This window comes from Sminthopsis crassicaudata, chromosome X (assembly GCF_048593235.1).
Source record: "Sminthopsis crassicaudata isolate SCR6 chromosome X, ASM4859323v1, whole genome shotgun sequence".
In the NCBI taxonomy this organism is placed as follows: Eukaryota; Metazoa; Chordata; class Mammalia; order Dasyuromorphia; family Dasyuridae; genus Sminthopsis; species Sminthopsis crassicaudata.
In genome coordinates this window covers 25,765,491-25,791,820 of record NC_133623.1, presented here as the reverse complement: position 1 = coordinate 25,791,820, position 26,330 = coordinate 25,765,491, and the positions used below count along the sequence as shown (strand labels likewise).

Genomic DNA, 26,330 nt, shown 5'->3' with positions numbered 1-26,330 from the left:
CTACTACTAAACCTCCAACTAAGGAATATATGTTAACCCCAGAATGATTCAACAGGCCTGCGAACAGTTACTGAAAACATAAATGTTTCTAAAATCTTTTCGAGCTATTAGATTCATTACATTTGGTTTCATTCAAATACCCCACATTTGACGAAACCTTCATTTACCTTGGATACACTGAACGTGTCCATCCTCAGTTCTGATGGTGAAGGTTTCTCCAGGATTGACCTGTACCAATATAACCTACAAAAAAAGAGCTATATAGTTAAATGCATTGTCCTTAATGACTAGAAAAGAGTTGGTCTTTGTTTATTTTATGAGGGTCTCAGGAAGGTCAAGGAGGTCCACTGGAAGCAATCCAGATCTCTAGGGAAGAAGCCAGGCAAGTCAAATTAGCCCAAAGAAGAAATTAAATAGATGAATTCCTTTCAATACATACAGTTTCTCCCCCTTCCTCGTCCCAGCCTTATTCACTGTACCTCTCCAGCTAAAACCTGGAATCCTAATAATTCAGGATACATGCATAAGAATTTCTCATAAGAAAACAAGTGCTGAAAGATGTAAAGGTCAAATGTCAATCCATTTTGAGCTCCAGAGCCCCCAGAATACTTGATGACCAGTGTACTGAAGACTATACCATGTTTTTCCTGTATATTTCCTGTACTGGGTCAGTAGCTGTGACGAATGATGAACAAAATGGACACTTATCTGCACCCTCTATATGTAAACTGGTACAGCTGGTGACCAAAGAAAATTCAGTTGGATGATGATTTCAACAGTCGTTTTTTCTATTGCCTTCTCCTTAATGAGATATCAAAATTAAAAGCTTGAATGGACATTCTCTAGATTTCACTGCAGATTCAGTTAAAACTGCAGATTGTTAAAACACATTTTATTGGTGCCTTTTGTCTGTAACAACAGAGTCCCTTCTCACTCATTTCATTCCCATTCCATGGCAACTTCCCTTGTGCCAATGAAAAATCAGTTCAACAAAAGCATTCAATACAGAAAATTTGAGCTAGAAATGTATCCAATATCTTGTCCTAGTAGCCCCCCCCCCCATCTTTCTGCTGTGAGTAGATTTCATTTTATTGAAGTGAGGGCCTTTCAATCTATGTATGAAGTTGGATTTTTCTTGAATGGTTATATCACCCAGTGGTTTCAAACTCAAATAGAAATAGGGGCCATTCATTTGTATACGAGGAGTCCTGAAGGCTGCATTCCGACTTCGTTTTAAAATGTAGCATTGCTATGTTTTTATTTATTTTGTTAAATGTTATTTTTTTTATTGTGTTTTTGTTTATTTTGTTAAATATTTCCCAACAACATTTGCGTCTGGTTTGGGCAGCACTGGAGGCTGCATGTTTGAGATTTCTGATGCAGACCCTAAGAGAATGTTAGCTTCATGATGGGTCACTGCAATTATCAATTAATCAAACCAACAAAAGTAAAGTCTAAGCTATTTTGGTTTTGTAAAATTATTACAATTGCTAAAATCACTGTTGTTGTTCAAAATGGCACTTTAAACATAAAAACTTTCAATTTAATAACTATGAAATTGTCTGAAGGAGAAAGTCAGCTATGTTTCTACACAGGTACTTTGGTGGCATAGCAGACAGAGCCTTGACTGTAAACTGAAGAACTGGGTTCAAATCCCATATCAGATACTTCCAAGCTTCATGACTCCAGGCGAGTCAATTAATCTCTCTGAATCTCAGTTTGTCGTCTGTAAAATGAGGAAAAGAGCACTTACCTTCCAGAAGGGTTGTGTTGCAGGGATCTAATGAGATAACATACAAAATACACTTTGTAAACCTTAAAGTGCTAAAGAAATGTTTACTATCATTTTTATATCCATGATATCAGAAGTTAAGGTGACTTAAAATTTCAAGAATGAAGATCATCATTTTTGATCTGATCATGGAAGTCTAAGATAAAGGCCACATCAATTCTGATAACACTTTAATCTCAGATGACGACAGAAGTAATCATCCAGCCTGGAAGGATTGATTTTTCACACCAAGTCAGATCGCTTCACCTATGAATAAAACTCAAAAGGACTAATCAAGTATAATAGAAGGAACTCAGAATTATCGATTGTGGGTTCTGTTCCTAGGTACCTGACTGGCAAGGACACTTCACTCCTCTAAGCACCAGATTGATAAAATAAAAAGACTAGGATTCGTTGATTTCCAATGTCCCCTTCATCTCCAAATTCTGGGATGGATTCTACCCATCTTATCAATCAACATAGCTGGTTTTATTACTATTTGGGGGATAAAGAGCATTGGGATAAGAGAAGAAATTATCCTGTTATCCTTTATTAAAGGAAATTTTCTTCTAGACAAGCAAAAGTTGGTTTTAGAAGTCAACTTGACACTTAAAGAACTGTTTTTTTCTTAATCAACATTTAGCCTTCAGAAGACTGCTACTACTGTTCCATGAATGAACCTATTATTTAGGCAATAAAAAACTTCCCTGGTAAATTGTTCTCTTAATGCATCTTTGTTTTATGAGTATAAATTTTGTTTTCAATAAAATTATCCAGTTTGTCAGCTGTTCAAAATACTATGACATCCAGCCAGTTCTATAGAGGAGGCATTATAAAATAGTGGAGAGTGTTTTGAACTTAAGAGTTTACTTATTTATGAAGTGAAAGGACTGAATCACATGATTTATGAGGCCCTTTCAGCTTTAAATCTATGAATGGTCCATGCTGGATCAAAAACCATTTAGATAACATAAAGAACATGGCCCAAGCACATCTCTTTCTCTAAAGGCTTTTGGTCAGCTTATTATAAATAATACGGTTTTAAAATCTAATTCTTATTTAACTGATGTCTTTTATGGCATAGTGATGTTCCATTACATCTACGAACCACCAATCATTTAGCCATTCCCCAATTGACAGGCTTTATTTTTAGTTCTTTGCTACATCAAAAATGTAATCCTATGAATATTGGCGTAGAGATGAAGCCTTTATTTCTGTATTTGACTTCCTCATATGAAGTTTAGTGGTGACATCTCTGAGTCAAAAGGTATGGACATTCCAATCACTTTTTTATTGCATAATTCCAAGCTGCTTTCTAGAATGGCAGGATCAATTCAGAGCTCCACCAAGAGTGTGTCTGTCTTTTCACAGACTCTGTAACATTGATCATTTCCACATTTAATAATCTTTGCTCATTTGCCAAGTCTGAAGTGAGATCTCGAGAGTTGTTTTAATTTATATTTATTTGTCATCTGAAGCAGTTTTTCATATGGTTAATAGTTTGGGATTCTTCTTTTGTGAAGTTTGTTCATATTTTCCAATAAGTAATAGCTTTCGGCATATTAATTTCCTATATGTTAAATATCAGACCCTTATTAGTGTCAGTAAAGTGTTAAAAACAAATACAAGTATATTTAATATCACATATACATACACACATTTCCTATGAATATTTTTGAATCACTATTTTTGACATTTAGGGCCACCAAAGCTTTTTACATATTTTGACAAGGTTACACATGAGTAGATAGATAGGTCTTTGAAAATTAGTGTGGCTAATGATCAGCAATGATAAAGAAATAATGACTTAAAAAGCACCAAAGATAGGAGCTAATTGTTGGGACACACAGTTTCAAAGAAAGGGTTTTGATTTCATGTGTCTCCATATAGAGTAACAGTTATACTAGGCTTCAAAATAACCAAGTGGTTATTTTAATTTAAAAACAATACCTATTCTCTCACCTGTTGCATGCTATCCCCATTTACCATATGAGGTGGAAGAGGCATGTCATTCATTACGGGTGTAGGTTCTAAAGCAGGAACCTGTTCAGCCATAATATATAAAGGGACTGTTTATTACATGGATTAGCCTGTAAGAAGAAATGAACTTTACGTTAATGAAATGAAGTTCATATTTCTTTATCAACAAATCACTTTTCAAAGTACTCTAGAAAGGAGTAGTCATCTTGAAGCAATTTGTTTTCCATACAAGTTTTACAAAAATTGCTTATATAAGTAATAACAACACTTTAATAGAGGAGTTTAAAAGGTCACATGTTACAATAAGTATACACATACATTTATATGTATGTATGTATATAGGTATGTACATACACACATATGGGAAGGTAGGTGGCACAGTGGATAGAGTTCTGGCCCTGAAATGAAGACTTATCTTCCCGAGTTCAAATCCAGCCCCAGACACTTCCTAGCTGTGTGACCCAGAGCAAGTCACTTCATCCTGTTTGACTCAAGTTTCCTCATCTGTAAAATGAGCTGGAGAAGGAAATGGCAAACTATTCCTGCATTTTTTGCCAAGGAAACCCCCAATAGGATCACAAAGAATTGGACGCAACTGAAAGACACTATAAAATTTGAGCCTCATAACCTGCTAGGTACAAATGTCATCATTGGCAACCAATTACTCAAACATTAAAGCACCTTCTGTATATGAAGAGGCACTGTGCTAAGTGCTAGAGATAAAAAGACAGCAATGAAACGTTCCCATTTCCAAAAAGTTTACATTCTAGTACATTCAACATGTACACATGTATATATACACAATATATACAAAAGGGATACAAGATTACTTTTGGGAAGGAGGAGCCTGGAAACATTAGAAATCAGGAAAAATTTCATTAAGAACATCACACTTAAACTGTGTTTTGAAGGAAACCAGAGATTCTAGAGGAGTAGAAGGGAGGAGTACATTCCAAGCATGGGGGACAATGATTGCAAAGGCAAGAAGATAGAATAGGCTGGTATAGCTGGAATGTAGAATGTGAAAAGGGAAGTAAAGTATAATAAGACTGGAAAGGTAGGAAAGGGCCAAGTTGCAAAGCTCTTTAAAAGTCAAGAATAGGATATTATTATTATTATTATTATTATTTTTTTTTTTTGCTGAGGCAATTGGGACTAAGTGACTTGCCCAGAGTCACACAGCCAGGAAGTATTAAGTGACTGAGGCCAGGTTTGAACTTGGGTCCTCTTGACTTCAGGGCTGGTGCTCTCTCCACTACACCAACTAGCTGCCCCTCAAGCAGAACACTTTATAGGTGATGCTAGAGGCAACAGAGAGCTACTGGAGTCTTGTTGCATAGGGAGGTAAAAATGTCAGACTTGCATGTTAGAAAAATCACTTTGGTAGCTGAGTACAGGAATGGGTAAAAACTTAAGGCAGAAACCCCAACCAATAGGCTATTGCAATGCGCAAGATAAGAGAGTAGATGAAGGCCTGAACTAAGGTAAGTAGAAGCTATGTAAATGAAGAGGAAGAAAGATGTATGAGGGATAATTTGGAGAAAGAAATGAGCAGATTTGGACTGATTGGATACATGGGGTGAAGAAGAGCAAGAGTCAAGAGCGAGAGGTTGCCAGGTTACCTCTATTTTACTGGCTTAGAGAAGATCTGTGACTGCCCACTCAACGGCGAAGCCTCAGAGGCGAGATATCATCTCAGTTTTCCTCACCCCAAATCCAGCAACCTAGTGATGACCCCACACTCCGTAAATGAAAGGCAGTAATGAAACTGGGATCACAGATTTTGGTTCTTACATACTTGGGAGAAGATGTAGGAAACATGGCTCCATTTCTGAGTGACGGATGGTTGAACAGCAAACCAAAGTTAAATAAGACAGATACAGGTAGGAACGGTACATTTATAAATCCACTGGGTAAGATCAATGTGTACTTCTATAGTGTGTGAAGAACCTACTGATTTTGATAAATGTTTAACAGTGGCATGGCCAGAAGAAGCCAGATTTCTAACTCCAAGGCTATTCATTAAATCTACTAAACTAGAATTTAAATCAGGGTACTAGAAATGTCCTCAGCTACCCAATGGGGAAAATAACACATGTTTTGCTCACTACAGGATTGGTGTAAAAATATAATGAAATAAGTCAAATAGAAAAATATAATGAGCCATGCAAATACAGAACAATCCTTTCTAATGTGAGATCCATTAAATCTTTCCCTGTTTACACCAGAAAAATGCAATTGTCCCATGTTACGTACACCATATAAAAAACTACCACCCTCATTCCTGAAAAAAGTGCCAACTTAGACCAACCAACATTTCTCTCTCAGTTCCCCAAACTGCTTAAGACACAACTGAAAAATATCTGGGAATTCAACATGTATACCCTTAGATAGCTAAGAGAAGAGAAACCACAAATAAATACATTATTGCTTACACTACACATCGATTCCTTACCAAGCAGAATCCTATGACAGAATATAACAGCAAAAATATTGCATGTAACTGTTGCCTTTCCCCGTCAACCCCTAAAAACCTTCCCTCTTTACCATTTTAATAAGTTGATGACAGCATGAACTTTCCATTTGTTGCATTCATTTTCAAGCACTGTATATTGGATCAGAGATTTGCAGTCTATTATAACCCGTAAAGGGCTTAGAGCTTTGTTATAACTATGATGCAATAATGTACCTCAGGGTGTCTCCTGGCAACCGCTCCGAGCCCAAAGCTCCCGACGCCATACAAAATGAAGATTTCAAATGGCTAAGACGACTATTGTAATAACCACTACGATCTGGGACCCAATTGAATTTAGGTATAAAGCTTACTGATAATAGAAGCTAAAATATACTACAATTAAAAGACTTAAGATAGTTGTGGAGATCAGGTCCAAAATTCTATCATTTTGCATACAGATGAGATTTTCGGCAGTGCCATCAATCTCAGCAGTTACATTATGTTTATTGCCATCAACTGTGATACATGATCTGTAAAAGCATGATACTAACAGTCACAAACGTGGGCTCTCCTCCCTCCCATAGCACCCGTGGCCATCTGGCCAGGTGCATACTGTTTGCAGCCCTGCTTTATCATCTGTGTTTCTTCCAGCCCAGGCTCTGCCAGCTCCCCAGCTACAAAGCAACTAAATGGCTACTGGTCTTAGTCCAAGTGTTAGACAGTAGTTCATTACACATTGCAGCTTCCTACTTAAAGCATCCAAGCTTATTTAACAGGGTCTTTCCTTCTTAGGCTCAGCTGCAAAACAGGTCCAAAGAGACAATGAATGGTCTTTGCAGCACTCAACAAATGGTAAAAAGGCCTAGCCCTGCACATGTAACCGACCTATCTAGTTTACTGTCTTAACACATTCTACTCATTGACTCACAGAATGTTAGAGTTGAAATTCCTTCTGACCCTCTCAGTTGCTCACTATGCCACCTCTCTTGATCTCCACAGCATTCAGGGAAAATGGTTATTAAAAACAAATTTACAACCTAGGAGAGGAGCAACTAAAACATCTAAGCCTGCTACCGCTTTTCTTTTTTACTTACCACAGGCAAACAAAGATCAACTTATACACATGCCTCATGAAAGTAGCTTTATCACACTAAACTGTGGATACTAGTATAAAAATACTATCGCTAACATTGCTATATTATTCTTATACTATTCAGTGACTTTTGCATTTGCATCCCCAGGATCTGGCATATAAATGGGTCCTTAGCTGCTTGTTGACTGACTGAATCTCTCTAAAAACATTCCCTAAGAATGTATAGATAAACATTAGAGTTAATATCCTATAAGCCAAGTTTTCATATAAAAGGTAATCACTGTACTTGCCCAAACTGTACACTAAGTCGGAAAACCACGTACCTCGTATAAAATATTAGTTATTATTTATTTGCTTTTTGTTAACAGACAAAACTGCATAAATTATTTAATCATTCTTGATTACCTTGGTAACTTATTTGCATTTCAGTGTCAGACCATGTCATCCAATTTACCATTCTCTGAATTACCACAGCATATAAAATATATTCATATCAGATGACATATAATTATCCCTACTAAAAATACCTGTACTATAGTGCTGCCAGTCGCAATGCTAAAATTAAATGATGCTGGAAGTGATGAGTCTAAACCCCCTATTTTTAGTGACTTATAGCTAGGCCTTAAAAATCTTCTCTTCCAGGAATGTGACATACCACACCTCAGTTCAGGAACCTAAACTTTGGTCTTACTGAAATGTTTTAAGACAAAAATTCAGTGTATTAGAGACAGGGGAAAACCCCTTCTGGAATTTTAACTATGCTTAGTCGAAGGCATTCAAATGTATTGGGCTTCGGTATCAATGTCACGGCACCTACAGTTCTAACCACGAATACATCTTATATACTTTTTCATCTCTGATAACTTTAGGTTTTCTCTATTGCTCTTGTAAATTATGTGAAGTTCAAGATTGTTATTTTTATTGCATGTAAAACAAGTGCTATTCACACACAGATGACTTTCGTGAAGGCTTGTAGCTATGCTCACAGTAATAAAAGGTGCCCCTAAGGAACCTGGACATAGAGAATTTTTGTTGTAGATAGACAAAGATAACAACTCATTTGTTTTACTTAATCCAAATTCTCACTCATGAATTACTTTATATAGGCAGCACCTATAGGCAGAATAGGGTAGTGCAGTTGAGTCCTAGCAGCCCCAATTCCTAGAGAGCCGAGAGTTACTGTTTCCCCAACATGAGAGAAAATTATATTTTGGGGGGACTTGGAAGTCGTCATGGTGGCCAGTGACAGCGGAAAGAGCCTCGAGTTATCAAGGTGCTGCAGAGGACAAGCGAATTGTCGGGCAGATTCTACAATTGCTAATGGGCTTGTAGCGCTGAGATACTCTGATCTCCAGGTGTGCCCAAATCCAGCTTCCTCCACATTTCCCCTTTCTTGTTCTCCTTTGGTCCCCACTCACTTCATCTGTGAAATAGGGGAGTTGGACTCATTGACCTCTGGGATCCCTTCTAGCTCTAAAACAACAATCTTATGTTGTCCCTCATCTGAAATCTAAGAGTTCTTCATTCACACTTCTTTTATGGTAGTTACCACACTCACTCTCTTTTATCATGGTTATTTTTATAGCAATGTCTATATGTAAAATTATATATAGGAGTGAAGACTTGGTCTTATTCATCTTTGTTCAGACCACAGATTAAAAAAAAATCATGGGTGGATTGTGATCTGCACAATGGAAAAAGGACCAATATAAGTAAAATCCATTGACATATTAAAGAGTTTCCTGCACTGAAATCTAATTGAAAATATTTTTGTATTTCCTAAATATGTAAGGGTACAATAACTGATCACTTGACTAAAAATGCTGATACAGAGATCCTTAACTTGGAAATATATATATGCATATATCTATGTATATACATATACACACACATAAATGCATCAGGAGATTGAAATTCCAAGTTAAATCCTGAGAAAGGCCTGTCACAGGCTCAGCTCCATCTGATTTTAGAGCTAAAAACTGAAATAAAAGCCCAATTTTACATGTCACACTTACATACTTCTAGTTGCCAAGATTCAGATTACTCGCTCTAGGAATTCCATAAGTGATTCATGAGCCACATATAGAAAGTCCTTAATATAGTACAACATTTCTGGGATGGAAAGTGTCAGCCAAATTATTCACATAACATTACACAAGAAAATGTTGGCCCAGAGTTGCAGAGTAAATCTCATTTTTTGAGAAGGTAGAAATATGAACCGCCAACATGGGAGAAATGAATACTTTTGAGAGTTTTCTGAAACAAAAAATTACTTGGAACCTAGAAATAGATCTAAACATTTTGAAAAAAATCAGAATGTGAAGGGTATCTTTACCTTGCACTGAGGATCTTCAAGAGTACTAAGAATCATCTGTTAATTATAACATGAAATCATTTGCATAATCCTTGAAAGGCTAAGCATGCTTTTTAAAGCCATTTTCAATCTGTCCCCAAACGAGATTTTATTTTCTATGTATGGCAGCTCACAAGAATGTGTTATTTTCTTTCTTTTTTTTGGCAAGGCTACATAATTCTTGTATAACTAAAGATTCCACAACTGTTAGTCTACAAAAAAAAAAAAAATCAGGAAATGATTTGACATGCACTTTATGCTGGATTATCACTGAACAGATGCTAGCCATTTCTTATGGAGGGGTTTTCATATTTTCCATTTGTACTGTTTCAACCCCCCATATATTAAACATTATCAATACTTTCTCATTCTTCTCCACACATGACTCTGGCCTTTTTTTTGTTGCTTTAACCTGCTAACATTTGGTGAGATAGCATAGTATTTAAGGTCCTATGTGGCTGTGGACTTGGCTCTACAAGGTAGCAAGTGTGATTTTGTTTAAAAGCAGCAAGAGGTCTTGAGGACATTCATGCTGATCACAACTGATAAATTATCAAATTGGTAAATAAATAAGGGCTACCCAAAACATTACAGGTACACACTGAGCATTGTATTGCAATGCTGTCAACAATAACAAACAAAGCCAAATGTTACCCAGCACGCCCCTGTTGTGATCTCATTTGGCCCATTATGTTTTTTTTGATACTGTTGGTGTGGAGCTGTCTTCAAAACGTGTCACCCAACATCATGTTTTCAAAGAATCAGTGTCTGAGTCAGGAGTAAAGCTCCCATCCCTCCTAAGGCCAGGCCCAGCTGCTCCTTCCCCCCACACCAGGCAGCCCCAGACAGGAATCCAGCCATTTTTCTTTGCCATCTCCCTAACCTCTTTAGAACTCCACATACCAGTGGCTCTTGAAGAAGAGCACATTCTGGCATAAAAGGAGGGGAGGCTGGTTGTAATGACTACCGAGTAGTGAACAGAGGAGTGGAAGATTGAGAGCTGGAAGCTCTTCTAGTCCAAGCCCTGATTTAAACCCGAGTCTCCTGACTCAAAGCCTAGCATTGTCTGTTACCTTTTCTTGTTGGATCCTTAGCCAGGTCCCTCCTGCTAACTTAGCTTTTCCCTAAGGTTTTCTTGTTGGGTCTTCTTCCCTTCTCCCTCTGTACAACTATTTCACTTGGGGAATCTCATCATTTCCCAAGGATTTAACTCATTTCTAGGCAGATTATACTCAGCCCTAATCTCTGTCTTGACCTTCAGCCTCACATCTCCAACTGGATGCCCCCTAGACATCTTAAACTCAACATATCTAAAATGGAATTCGTTCTCTTCCAAAGCCCCTTCCCCCAAACCTTCCCTTCTTCCTAACTTTTCTATTACTGAAAGAGCTAGATGGAGCAGTGGCTACAGCACCACAACTGGAATGAAGCAGATCTGGTCAAATCCAGATACTTGCTTAGAGGCAAGCCACTTAAACCATTTTCGGTTCCCAATCGGTAAAATGGGGGTAATAATAGGGCCTGCTTTCCAGGATTGTTGCGAAGATCAGATGAGAATATTTGTAAAGTACTTTGAAAATTTTGAAGTACTATATAAATGGTAAATGGTAGTTGTTTAGTATCACCCTCCCAATCAGCCAACCAGCATGTCTGTCATCCATGACTTCTCATTCTCTCATATCCAATCTGTCATCAAATTCTACAATTTTCCCTTCATAATATCTCTTGTATATGCCTTCTCTCCTCTGATCAAGCTACCACCCTGGTCCAGCCCCTCATCACCTCAAGTTGGGCCACCATACCAGCTTTCTGACTAATATCCCTGCCACAAGTCTCTCCCTATTCCAGTCTATCCTCCACTTTGCTTTCAAAGTGATCTTCCTAAAGTGAAGGACTATATCACCTCCCATCATTTAAACTCCACTCCCAGAATCAAATATAAAATCCTCTTTTTATCTTTTAGAGCTACTATTGGATGCTTTCTCTTTTTTTTTTAAACCTTACTCCTTTCCACATATTGTGATCCAGTGACATTGTGCCTTTTCATTACCTGGACTCGAAGCTTGGATTTCTCTCCATCTTTTACTCTGCCATGTGGCTTCCCTTAAGTCTCAGCTAAAATTCTACCCTCTGTAAGAAGATTTCCCCATTTTCCTTAATGGTGTGGCACCTCCACTCTAGGATTAGCTTGTGTACCCTGTATGTTTATCTTGTTTGTACAATTATTTGCATGTTATATCTCCCAAAGACCATGTGCTCCTTGAGGGCAGGGACTACTTTTGCCATTCTTTCTATCCCCAGCCCTTAGCATAGTACCTGGCACGTACTAAGTGCTTAATGAATGCTTCTTGACTTGACAGTCTACTAAACCAAGTTGTCTTGGGAAAAAACAACTAAGTTAATCACTACATTTTAGTAGTTTTAAAAGGAACATTAATGATAAATTCTAAATACCCTATTCTACTCCTACACATTCTGAAACATACCAGAGCTTATATTTTATAGTAGAAAATTTAAGAAGACCATGCCTACAAAATGTGCTTAAATAGTATTTTCATAATAATCATACAATAAGGACTCTTTCAGACTTTGAAGGAGGTATATTTATATGCTCTCAAGTGTTGGCTTTCAAAGAGAGATCTGGCTTCCTACTTCATCGCTCAACTGAAACAGCTGTCTTCAAAATTCTAAATGATCTAATTGCCAAGTGTGATGGCCTTTTCCTGTCTTCATCCTTCCTGACATGTCTCCATCATCTGCCACTGCTGACTAGCTGCCTTTTTCTTCCTGATTCCTCTCTCCTCTCTTGGTTCTCTTTAGTGGGTGTGTACTCGCACCTCTTTTCTATATTATCATCCACATTTCTCCTCCCTCCCCCTTCTCATTTCATTCTTGTGGTGACTTCCTCAGCTACTATAGGTTTAATTGTCATCTGTATGCAAATAACTCCCAAATCAATACATCCAACCGGAAGGTTTCTTCTGAGCCCCGGTCTCTCATCACCAATTGCTTATTGGACATTTAAAACGATTCTGTCTCATAGGCATCTTAAATATGTCCACAACAGAATTATCTTTCCCTTTAAATACATCCCTTTACTCCCATTCTTCTAGTCAGTCAGTTATAACTTCACTATCAGATTCCTCAATCACCTCCTGCCCCATTCAGTCAGGTGCCAAATCTTATCATTTCTATCTGGATGCCGTTTTTAACATGGCTGCTTCTTCTCATTCCCACAGCCACTAGCTCTTCACTGATCTCCTGAAATAGCCTTGGCATTGGTCCTTAGTACCTCTAAGATCAAATAGAAACTCATCTCTTGGACATTTAACACTCTTCACAAGCTGGTCCCACCTTACCATTCCAGCCTTACTACACATCATTCCCCTCCAAGCACTCTATATATCTGTCAGACTAGCCAATTTGTCATTTCTCCTACTTGGAATGTCTGTCCTTCTCACCTCTGTCTCACGGATGGCAGTGAATAAAATGTGGCACTTGGATTCAGAAGACCTGAGTGCAGATCCTACCTTAGACATTGGCTAGTTATGTGACATCGAGTCACTTAACTTTTTTCAGTCTCAATTATTTCATCTGTAAAATGGAGTTAATAATAGCACCTACCTTATAGTTTATTGTGAAGATAAAATGAGATATGCTTTGTAATTCTTAAAGCCCTATATAACATTTTAGCTATTATTATTATTATTCAAGAAGCACTTCAAACACTTCTATATGAAGATTTCTCTCCATTGTTGGTGTTGTCCCTATCTACTTTATACCTCCCCTCTCCTTTCTCTGTATAGTTATTCTTTATAACTGAGCCATCACAGGGGAAAATTACACATGAAATTGGAAGACATAAAATCAAATCCTACCTTGGACACTTACCAAATCCCAGGGCAGATTGCTTTAACCTCTCTCTGACTCAGATTCTTCATCTGTGAGATGGGAGTTATAATAGCACCTACCTGCCAGTGTGGTTTTGAAGATCAAATGAGACCAGGGACAGTGCTCTGCAAACTTTAAAGCACTAGCAAACCCTAGTTATCATTACTTATTTATGTACTTGTCTCCCTGATTAAAATCTAAGTTCCTTTGGAATAAGAATTATTTAATTCTTTGTACTTCATTTCCCAGCACCTAGAACAGTGCCTGGGAACACAGTATGTGATTAATAATGATCATTGATTGGCAGTGCTTAGTAGATTGGTGTTGCTTCCTTGATTGATACGTAGGTTGATAATATTCAGAATTCTAAACATTTCTGGCAAAAAATCCCCCGACTTCATTATTCTTAAATACAGTATGAATATTCTATAAGCTAGAATGAGAACAGGTAATAAGCAAAATATTAGATTTAAAATTTCTTGAGAATAGGGAACGTCTTATTAATTAATATAGTAAGTGCTTATTAAATGGCCAATTAAATTAAAAAGAAACATTTTAATTACAATAAGCTTCATTAAATAACCTCACAAACCTGAAATTCTTCATATATAAGAATCTCTAAAACTGCTGCATGCAGGAGTTAAAGATACACTGAAGTCCTCCTTAATTTCTTGAATCTTTGGTTTAAGAAAACTATTATTACTAGACTGAATTTTGCTTACTCACTAGAAAGACCTTAAAAATTTAAACAGAGAAATTATTTCAAATTTCATTATTGTGGTTCACTACGAAACCATGATTTATCTGAGGTAATACTATACTCATACTCTTCAGATTCCCATGGTAAAAATACACTTATTTATTATATTATTATTTATAATATTATAAGTTTGAAGAATAACTTAATCAAATTTCAAAAACCCGATTTTGATATCAATACTTTTTTTTTTGTTTCAAATTCTAGAAAGACATTTCCTCTTGAAATGAGACACTTATGGATAATCAGTAAGGCAAAAAAAATTTTTTTTTTCATTTCAAAATGGAGATTACAGAAAATAGGCTATATGTTTAAGGTTGTTGACATGAATGTGAAACTATTCAAAAAAGTTTTTCAGGGATTGGTGACTTTAGGGCAAAGTAGATATGCCTAAACATACTTTTCTGTTTTTTAATGACCAAATTCCATAATGATGATCATCTCTGACAAGCCTATTACATCTAAGCATGCAAATGAGCATATGTTGATTGTGCTCTAAGGCTGAAGGAAATTGAGGAAAAACTCTGCCTCTTTTTATTAGACTTTCATGAAAAATCTATGGGGGAAGGGGGGAAAGCACATGAAAATAGTTCTTCTAAAAAGACGCTTAAAGATTGCTTTAGCCTAATGATATGGCAAACCAGCGAAATCACTGGGAATTCCACAGGATGACAGATCTAGTGCTAGCTAGAGGGCCCCTCCAGGCCCTTTATTTTCACTCCCTCATTTTACTGAAAAGGAAACTGAGGCTTTACAGAGCGAGGTGACTTGCTCAGGCTGCCATAGGCAGCGTGCACCAAAGAATTTGAAGCTAAGTCTTCTGACGCCAGAATCTGTGTTCTTTCCACCGTACTATCCTACTTCCCTAGCACACTCAGGGGGAAAGCTCTCTAGCACTGTCAGTGTTTCTGTTCTAGCAGACAGAATGCCAGAGTCAGAGTCCTTTGTGACCCTAAGTGAATCACATTGCCTTACTTTTCAGTTCTTCCATCCGTAAAGTGAGGATCATATTTATATGATTTACCTCAGTATTGTCATAAGCCAAGCGCTTTGGAAATTTTAAAGCATTTGATAAATGTGAGCAATTACAGGTCTCTTTCTCCAATGTAGCTGCCAAACAGTACCTCTTCACTAGTGACAAGAGCTACAGCTCTTTGAAGAAATTTTTCCCCACCTACGGCAAAAGTCACTGGCACATGGCTCTTCACATCGTCCTGACTACTCCTCCAAAGCTCAATAAGGCTGAAGCTTGCTAGTTTGTTTGTTTGTTTGTTTGTTTTTCTTTTAAACAGCCTACACGGCTGGGCCACCACTCAAAAGCATTTTAAAATGCAAAGTGGAGTACAGCAGCAAAACCGAGTTTTGTTGTATTTTTTTTTCCAATGTACTTAACAATGTAGATCTTAGAAGAGTCAAACTAATCAAAAATCATTTGAAGTTAAGAATTCTAATGCACTCATCTATAAGTAACTTTATTTTCTAAAAAGTTACAAGTGAGCTTGGTTTAACAGAAGGGACAGCTGAGCTGTAACATCTGAAAACACCATCTGGTGAAAATACACTGCATTGTCAGTAATATTTTTTTAGCCAGCTGCTTTGTAAGTACTTGAGCTGGGAGCCAGAATTTTCTTGGCCCCATGAAGATCCCTTTCACATACGTTCTACAAACAAATACCCACTTTTCATTGATGAAATAAGATGTCACGGCAATAAAGATATACCTTACTGAAGAATTGTCAGAGGGAAGGATAAGGGAGAAAGAAGGAATGATTTTAGCTAGAAAGGGTCCTTAGGGTTGGGGTAACCAAAGAAGATTGCTTTAAAGGCTTAGATAATTCTACAACTCGTCCTCCCCCTTTTGTGGAGAGGTAGAGACTATGCCTCCGAAATGCATTCCCTCCCTTTAGAGGAGGGATTCTTAACTTGGGTTCTGTGAATTTGGCTTTTTTTTTTTAACATCTTAATTTAGCTGGTGTTCTTTGCAGCCCTACATATTTTCTTTTGTACATTTAGACATTATTTTGGGAAGGGGTCCAAAGACTTCATCTGACATCCATAAAGGTGGGTCCATAACACAAAAATGTTGAGCCCTGATTTTGTGGAACTTTAGAAACTTCAATTCCGAAGAGACTCACCAGGAGATGTAGGGATTAACTGCAGACTTGTTTTCACTTCAGGGAGGATTTCTGTTGCTTATAGCCCTTCACCCCACTCATTTTTTCACTTGCATGTCCCTGAATTTTCTATAGGGCTGATCAAAACTCTGCAGGGATTTCCTGGCTCTTAAGTTGTTCAGGAATGGGATCAAGTATTCCAATAGAAGTCTTCTTTAGTCACAATTCAGAAGACTGGAAAAGTGGACTGAGATCCCCCTGGAGAATCACTGGGGTTGTGCATTAATAATTTGGAGACATGGTAAAAACAAACAAACTAGTTTTTAACATCTTTCAAGAGTTGGATTCAGGAAAAATCAGTTACATTGGTTATCATCCGACAATAGTTACGGAGACATTGATAATTCAAGTGCAAAATAACTTGAGGGGCTGCCATTTTCCTTAGGAACCATTTTTCTTATACTGGAGTGGAGTACTATTAAGTATTCTATGATGACATTTTGCTTATTGTAAGATCCTCAAGGTGTCAGAGGTACAATAAACTTAAAATAATCCGTGAATAAATCATTTCTGTTGAGGATAAAACTCCCAGTATTATCCAAAATTGTACTCTTTACAATGAATAAATTCATTTCAGTGGAAGTCCCTATAATTCACATTACAAAGAAAACAGTCACATCAAGAATCTCAACCCAATTTCTTAGATTTAATACAGTTGAGAGGTAGTTGTTTTCAGGCTCAGTTGAAATCAGTTGTCTCGCATGTTTCCTACAACAAACTCTTCTGATCGCAGACACTGCCACAAGTTAAAGAAAACTATACTTGCTCCCTTTGCACTAATTAGGGAGAGACAGAAAAGGCAGGGTGTAGATAGAATACTGTCTAACTTGCTTTAATGATGGAACTGAGATAGACATATTTAAAAGGATTGTACATGTATAACCCATATCAAATTGCTTGCTTTCTTGGGAGATGGGAAAGGAAGGAGGAAGAAAAAAAATGGAATACAAAAATCAGTGTTGAAAACTATCTTTACGTGTATTTGGAAAAACAAAATATTAGTGAGAAAAAAGGATAGAATTGAAGAAATGTGTCTTGAAAGTTAAACTGAATTAGCAAGTTACTATAAAGTCAAGATAACTGGAACTTGCAGGTTGCATTATCATTTTCAAGGCCAGAAAGATGTATTTTGGAATATTCAAATCTTTGAGAAGGGTACAATTAATCAGGGAAGGATGCACAATGAAAGAGAGTGCTTCTCTGTCATTGAAGATACTGCAAGTGATGAGAGATTAACAGGGTAATAGAAGAAAAGGCAATTTAGGTAAAGTAGAGCAGATACTGTCTATACATCACTGTCTGTACCACCCCAACATATGGAGAAAGTTGAGAAATGTTGTTACTTTATATTTACTTAGTAATTAGCAGCTTAGAATCAGAAAACAAAATCCCCTTGTTGATGGAGCAAACAACACTATTATAAACTTTCCCCATTACAGTGGGTTTGGAAGAATACACTAAACATAGATGGCCCCATGATATAACCAGGGGATGTCATCTCACCCACCACCTTGATTTCTGGTGGTGCAGTGGATAGAGTGGCAGGCCTGGAGTCAGAAAAGCCAAGTTCAAATCTGGTCTCAGACACTGGCTATGTGACCCTGGGCAAGTCATTTAAGCCTATTTGCCTCAGTTTCCTAATTTGGAAAAGGGGCTAGAGAAGGAAATGGTTGACAACTCCAGTATCTTTGCTAAGAAAATACTACCTAAATGGGGTAATGAAGTGTCAGAATGAACCTCAACAGAGGAACTATGGAATTTAGCTAAGTTAAATCTAAAATCAGTTTAATGAATTGGTTTAACTTGGTGTGATATTTAAGCTTAATCAGTTTCAAAAGTCTCAAGCTTCAGAGAAGTCTTGCTAGAAAAATTGGTAATGGTAATAATTATTGCCCAAACACAGGCATCACTTAAGAAAACTTGCCTGACTTGAACTAAGGGTGATCTGCTCCTTCCCCTTCCGAGAAGCATAGCCCGAGACAGAGATCAGGAAGTGGAAACAAAGATTTTAAACTCCAAACCTGAATAATCTAGTGACACTGTGCGGAGCTATGAAGAGTTCATCTCTAAACACTTGTGAAAGTTACTTAAGCTAGAAATCAAAAACGTTACTCCAGTAAAGAGATGCCTGAAGCCTTGTTTTGCTTTTCAAAATCAAGGTTCTAGATTTAGTATCTGGTAAAATAGACACTTCAGAATTTGAGAATATTTACCTTTGGGGTAGCATCTGTCCTTTTTATTCAGAAATTATGTATTATATTTGGAGGAGGGAACAAAGATTTGATGGTCAGGGCTTAAAAGATAATCAATTTAAGGGTGCTGCAAATGTGTGGATAATCTGTGGTTATTGCCACAAGGATAAGTGTATCTTCATGATGTGATATACTGATCACATTGATATTGGATCAGAAATGTGGCCCAAATATAGGAACCAATAAGCTTTAGAGCCATCTCCATTGATGACATGCCAGTCGTAAAAGTGGGGATCCAAATAAAAAGCCCATATAGCAGGTTATTTTATTTCTTAGACTTGATAGTTTAACATTTGTTTTAACTGATGCTTTCATTCCCCACATATAGTAAGATAAATAACTACATAATGAGGGACAGTTTGACAAAGGCTTGGTTGCCAAGGATTTTTTTTCAGTGTAGAGAATCTCTCAGGCTGTTTCAAGAAGTGCCCCTCCCCCAACATAATCTATTTTCCATCTCATTAGGTAGGTCAATTAACTATTCTCTCTACTAAAGTACCTTTCTCAATGCGGCTTTTTAATTTTGCTTTCCATTCTCTTGAAATCTCCTAATAAATTCCTCTAGAAGCTACCAGTCTGCTGCTTTTTTTCCTCCCCACAACTTTGCCATTATTCTCTCTACTTTATACTATAGCTGTGATGCTTCAATATGAAGCAGTCCTTAAAGAAATTATCACGTGAGGAAAAGCACAAAATGCTGAGGGGGCATTTTCTCAAAAGGAAAAAAAAAACCCTCAAGAATTCAACTAGGGAAGTTCTGTGTGTATTAACCTTACACTAAAACAAAGAATTAAGCAGAAAATTCTGGCAGCCACTTTAGAAGCAGGGAGGTGGAAGGAAAAAAACCAAGCTAAAACAGATATTCAGGCATCTCTGTAAGATTTACAATTCTGACTTCTGCCTAAGTAAAAGGAAAATGCCTTCATGGTTTCCAAATTGTGTAGAGATTTGAATAAGAGAGGTTTTAAATACACATAGTAATAAAAAGTAATTTTTGTGTCCTAGTACATACCACACAAAGAAAACAGACAGCTTAGTCATGAGACTTACATGTATTTAAACACTAATTCTGATGTAGAAAAAGTAAGGAAAGGAAGCATGCTACTTTATGGATTTTTAAAAAGTTGAAACTCCTCTATTCCCTTATTTGTTAGATCATCATCACTGCTATAGGTTACCTTAGAAAAAAATGAAAACGGATACACTACATCAAATTTGGATACTAAAAATAATTTGGAAAACGTTCAAAACAATGGAAGTACTATTCTAAAATTAACCACATTTTACCTTGTGACAATTTTTTTTTCATTTCAAAGAGTATTATTCAATTTTTTATTCTAGGTATCAGTAGCAATCTTTCTTTAAAAATGAAACTTCCTTTTAGAATAATTCAACCTGATTAAAGTTCATAACAGCCAATCTAAATTCTCTCTCCCCCAAAGTTTTACAGGATCCATATTCTACGCTTTGACTCCCCATAATTTCAAAATTTTTAATTACCTTTTTTCATTTCCAACAGCCAAGTGTGTGCTTCAATTCAGAATGCAGAGTTCACTGTGTAGCTCATGTTCCCTACTCCATTCCAAAAATAGTATTCATCAGACTTGAAATTCTCCATGACAACCACTTACTCAGGTCTTTTATTATTTTTTTTTAAATGGAAATATGAAGTTACATACAGGTGCATTAAAAAGTAAATCCCGAAATATCACAAAAGTCATTTCTGGAATATACTATTGTCAAGTGTTTTGAGATTTAAGCCTTCTGGCAAATTTCCAAGTTGAAAGCAGATTGATATGTTCTGTTACTCCTTTTAATTTATATTAAATATCAATACTAATTAAGTAAAACTTTGATAAGATGTGATCTTACATTATTTTTGTTTCAGTCACTAACAATATAAAACTTCATTATTCTTTGGTTAAACCATGTTGCCACTTTATAAATATAATATAAAAATTTTAGTTTGATATAACAATTATTCATTATACTAGACTGAAGTATAGCATGAATTGAGTTAACAGTATATGCTTACATGTTATAAGATATATATTACATATATAGATATTACATATATAATTTCTTTAAGGAGTTGCAATTTTAAAAATCTAGTTAAAGCTACTAAAATCAAGTGTATCTAACATTAATTTTTTCTTTCTGTTTGATATATTTCAGAAGTATCTACATTTATATTAAAAAGCAAAATGATGTTACATACAACAACAAATTTTTAATTATAGCATTTTCCCAAAGATACAAGGATTGGATGAGAAGTAGGCTATGAGGAAAGTGGTGAAAAAATGATCAATGTTTCCAATAAGTAGATCAACAGATGCTCAAAGTCAAGAAACATCAATATAAATAAGTTATATGACAAAGAATGGTACCTCCACCCCCAACCCTGAACTCAAGGACACTTTCATTCCAGGCCTTGTTCCAAAAGGCAACTAGTTTGTATCTGAGCCCAGGTCCAATGTAAGACAATTTTCACTGCATACTAATTAGGATAGCTAGAAAAAATTGGGGAAGGTTTTCTCTTATTGAAAAATGAATTTAGTTCCTCCTAAGCAAAAATCCAACACTTTGGCCTATATATCACAGGGGAAAAAACCCATGACTATAGAATGCTTATTGTCTAGATTAACACAGTTCTATGGACAACCCGTAAAACTGGGTCATCAGTACATATATCTTGAAAAGACACTGTTTGTGGAAAAGGAGCTGGGTCCAGAATTAAACAGGAAGAAGAGAATGAGCTGGACTGCCTTTAGGAAACTGTGCAGTGCTTCTAATGACCCCAAGCTTCATCTTGAAACAAAGACCCATCTTTTTGATGAACATTATTATTCTAATGCTGCTATATTGCAGAGTCATGAAAGGGGGGGGAAGACCCCCCCAATTAGTATTTGAGGTTACCCTCAAAGGCTCTGGAGAGATTATATGGTAGGCACAAGTAGACCAGAAAAGGTGAACTGGTCATGTAGGAAGAGCAAGAAATAACTGATGTGTATTCTACTGCTGTCCATGGAACATTAAGAGAAGTAAAGGAAGGCCCCTGACATACTAATAGGATCCCCTGTAGTAGATTTATGGGAGTGTATGAAAAAAGTCATCCAAGATAAAAGAACACGAATGAGTTGTGATTTACATCATTGGAAAGAATATCAATAATGATAAATCTACTGAAGGATAAACGTAAGTAATACTACGAAATCAAATGATATGGGTGACTATAATCAGAAAAACAAGGCAAAATCTATACTTATAAAATGTCAATTCCACAAAAATTTATTGAGTAAAATACTAGGAAGTGCAGTGGCTAAAGAGCTGAATTTGAGATTAAGACCCGAGTTTAAATCTTGCCTCAGTCACTTACTAGCTATGTAACACTGAGCAAATCTCAACTTCTCAGACCCTCAGTTTTGTCTATAAAATGGGAATAACAATAGCATCAACCTCCCAGATTTCTTATAAGGACCAAATAAGATATACATGTAAGTAAAAGTACTTTGCAAACATGAAAACATTCTATAAATACTGAAATACAATATGCCCAGCATTGCACTACATACTGCCGGGGATAAAAAGTAATATATAGCATGATTTCTGCCTTCAAAGAGTTTCCAATATAGTTGGTATGGGGCTTAAACCAATGAAATATTTTATACACGGGAGTGACACAAGAGGTGCGCTCTTATTTGTCAATGCCTAATTCATACAAACGTCCATCTAAATACTCAAGACCAAAATTCTCTTCACAGTTTCTACTCCTCTACTTAGAACCAAGCTGTTCTGGGTCAATGGTACCACCTGGTGGTCAAAACAGGGACTATCAAACCTGACATTGCTTTTTTTTTTTTTAAACCCCTTTCCCTTTTTCTTAGTCTCTCTCCTTTCACCCCTTTTTGTCTCTTTCCTTTCACCCTTTCTTGTCTCTCTCCCCATCTCTTCTCTCTCTCCTCTCCACCCAAAGTAATGAACATCCCTTCAACTTGCCTCTTTTCCACTAGCAGTCATTTCCTTAAATGTATAAATAGTCCTTTAAGAAAACCATGATTCAACAACAATACTGTATGATGATCAATGCAGATGGATGTGGCTATTTTCAACCATGAGATGAACCAAATCAGTTCTAATAGAGCAGTAATGAACTGAACCAGCTACACCCATCGGGAGAACTCTGGGAGATGACTATGAACCACTACATAGAATTCCCAATCCCTCTATTTTTGTCCACCTGCATTTTGGATTTCCTTCACAGGCTAATTGTACACTGCTTCAAAGTCAGATTCTTTTTGTACATCAAAATAACTGTTTGGACATGTATACATATATTGTATTTAACATATACTTTAACATATTTAACATGTATTGGTCTACCTGCCATCTGGGGGGGGGGGAAGGAGGGGAAAAATTAGAACAAAAGGTTTGGCAATTGTCAATGTTGTAAAATTACCCATGCATATATCTGGTAAATAATAAATATATATATATTTGTGAATATATATATATATATATATATATATATATATATATATATATGAAAACCATGAGTTCCAATGGACTGAGCAACAGGTCTTTTCATCAATAAAATGAAGAGACTAAATAAGATGGCCTTCGAAATCCCTTCCAGCTATGTCATCTGTGATCTTACAAAACCCCATTCTTCTTCCAGTTGTAGCCTAGGTACCTCAGAAAATTCTGAATTAGAAAAAAAAAGAAGAGGAGACATCTAATCATGACTGATAACACTTAAAAAAAAGACTACTCATAAGACACTTGTATTAAAACTAAAGTTACAGTTTAAGAACTGAAATGAGACATGATAAGAAATAAATGCTATCAGCCTCTCAAGTCCTTGAAAAAGCTTTGAATATTCTCTTCAGACACTTTTTAAAAGTCTACCCTTGTTGACTACCTTTTCCCCCCCAGATTCCAGCATTTACAATATAACATCTCATTAAGTCGTTTAAATTACAATCATATAGCACTCTTTTTAAAAATTTAAAATACTGTATACAGTATTTCACCTGCATTGTATGCATAGAAGCACAACCATTATTAATATATGTTTTTCTACAAGACAGTGCTTCACAGTTCCAAATAACTTAGCTAGCAATTAAAAAAAAACTGTTTGGAAACTGAATACTTTCTCTGTATATAATAAAGAGCTACACTTAATGGAATACAAGCAAAAAATGTATAATTTAGAGCAACAAGAAAGCAATGGTGTCATGGATGGTACTGGTGGAGGTGCTAAGGAAATAAAAGGACAAAATCTCTGGCTTTAGGGCTTCTTGTTCCATAGGGAAAATGTACACAAACTACAGAGTTTCTAATTCCATTCTAAGTGCAAAGGAGAGACTCAAAAGAGATCAATAGTTTGAAGAGGGAGGCAGGTGGTTGTGAGAATTTTTGTATTTTATAAACCATAAAGTACTGTAAAATGCAAGTCGTTATGAATTGTAAATGCTGTGTGTGATCAGAAAAGGGGAGAAATCAATTTTGGCTGCAGAAGGCTTCATGGAACATGCAGGACCTGAGATGACTGCACTTATGTGCTTGCTTCACTTACAGACCTTGAAGGTCTGTGTACATCACTTTACCTCAAGCTCTTTCTTTGTCCCTATGTTACTTTATAAGTATTTAAGTTTTGATGATATCATACATGGGAAAATTAATAGAATAATTTAAGTACTTGAAGGCAAAACGGAATGTTAATTTTTCCGATGTCTGAACTCCTTTCTTTGTCATATATAGTGACTATTATAAAATGTATTTATTTGTAAAATTGAAGAATTGATTACTCCTATCTTCTTGCCTCACTATTGCTGCAACATACTAAGTAAGCATGGATGAAGACAGAAAGATATTGCTGTACAAATACCCACCATCTCCCTACTGGGATTTATAGAAGTCCAGTGGGAAAGAGGATGATCAGGGTAGACATATTGAACAAGCCAAATTATATGCATATAAATGTTAGGAAATGATTATGTCTATACTATTTCTATTCATGTAAAGAGTGTATCCAGAACTCTGGAATCATCACAAGCAAAAGCTTTAAGCTACTAAGGTTTGTGAAGGAAGAAAAATAATAGCTTTAAAGCTATTAAGATTTGAGAAGGAAGAAAAACTATAGCTTATTTACCAAATCCTAAGAAAAGTACATGATTAATTTAGACAAGAACGCATTTTTAGTGCACCTTCAAACCACCATGTAGCTGCTTTGTCCAAGACAAAGACCATTAAGAATAACTATCACTAAATATCACAATCATCTTCAAAATGGTTCTAAATGGGAGAGAGAGGAAGTATTGAAAACAGCACATACAAGATTAGCTTAAATACTAAAGGCACAACTTTCAAGTTGCCCCTAACAGATAGACATAATAAATAAGGATGATTTTGGAAAACAAGGATTTTAGGAAATTACTATTTTTAAATGGTGATTTGGTAGAAAACAATTTAAATCACAAAGCTTTTAGAATTCTAAGTTGATATTATACATATAGCAAAAAACAAAAACAAACAAAAAACAAAAAAAAACAAAGCAAAAACAAAAACAAAAAAACATGAAAGATGCTGGATAAACTTAAAAAAGAAAAACGGCCAGACAATATTTTTAAGATATGCATATTCCCATACTGCAAACCACAACATTTTCATGCCAAAATTAACATTCCATACACATGCAATTTTTGAGAAGATTATGTTACAGTTTTTTGAAACAAGAATACAATATGCTTGCTGAAATAACAGATCATTTGGAGTTGGGAGTATAGAATTATCAAGGGTCTCAAGAAAGCCAAAGTCCTCCAAGATAGGCAAAAAAAAAAATAGACCTGAAATTGGGGGAGGCCTGAGAGAAAAGTTGATGGAGATAAGTCATAAGTAATATGGATGGTTGGGCAAACATGGCCTTGGATCACCAAATCCTACAATTCTAGAACTAGTTCTAGGCGGCATGCCTTGACACAATCTTAGGATAATATAGGAAGCCTTACTTTGAACAGGGGAGTGCTGATTTCTAGAACTAATTATCCCCCAGAGCTGATAGAGGCTAAAAATATAAATAACTTCAAAAATGATTTAAACAATAAATTTATGGAAAATAAATCCAGACTGGGTTATTAGGGAAAGATAGCAACATTTAGAATGTGGAGTTCAAGTCATAGAGGGCAATCATACACTCATTCGGAATCTCCTTTGTTGATACTATCAGACAGAGAAAACAAGGTAGTATGGACCACTAGTCTGACCCCCAATAGCATTTCTTATGTAAGATTTTCTCCTTAAAGTAACACTATATTTAAGTTACACCTACTTTCTAAGTAAGGCCAAAAAAGGAAAGTCTGAGCTACAGACAGCAGTCACCTTCTAACTCATAAAATTATGTTTAGCTCTGGCAAAGATCCATAGGCTCATAGGGAGCATGTGTTATATTATAATTCCTAGACAGACTCTCAAGCCTCAATTTCAGGGTTGTGGCCCCTTACTCTTTGATGAAGTGAGTGATACTTCATGATCTGAAAAACAGTGGCTTAGGCATGGAAATGTGAAGGGCTACTGTATTAGATGAATATCTATAAATGTATTGCTTT

The 26,330-nt window shown here is 36.2% G+C and overlaps 1 protein-coding gene across 8 annotated transcripts in view; it reads right to left on the bottom strand.

Moving 5' to 3' along the window:
• LOC141548340 (fibronectin type-III domain-containing protein 3A-like) overlaps positions 1-26,330 on the bottom strand; it is a 75,769-nt gene that overhangs the window by 44,926 nt on the left and 4,513 nt on the right. For 6 of the 8 annotated variants that reach the window (XM_074277146.1, XM_074277147.1, XM_074277145.1 and 3 more), the window contains exons 2-4: positions 3,734-3,861; positions 1,754-1,780; positions 168-243 (exon numbers count right to left, since the gene is read on the bottom strand). In XM_074277146.1, the coding sequence (XP_074133247.1) occupies positions 168-243; positions 1,754-1,780; positions 3,734-3,826 (196 nt within the window). In that variant the 5' untranslated portion in view covers positions 3,827-3,861. The remainder of the gene's footprint in view (positions 1-167; positions 244-1,753; positions 1,781-3,733; positions 3,862-26,330) is intronic. The other 2 variants (XM_074277149.1, XM_074277148.1) reach the window with 1 other exon arrangement.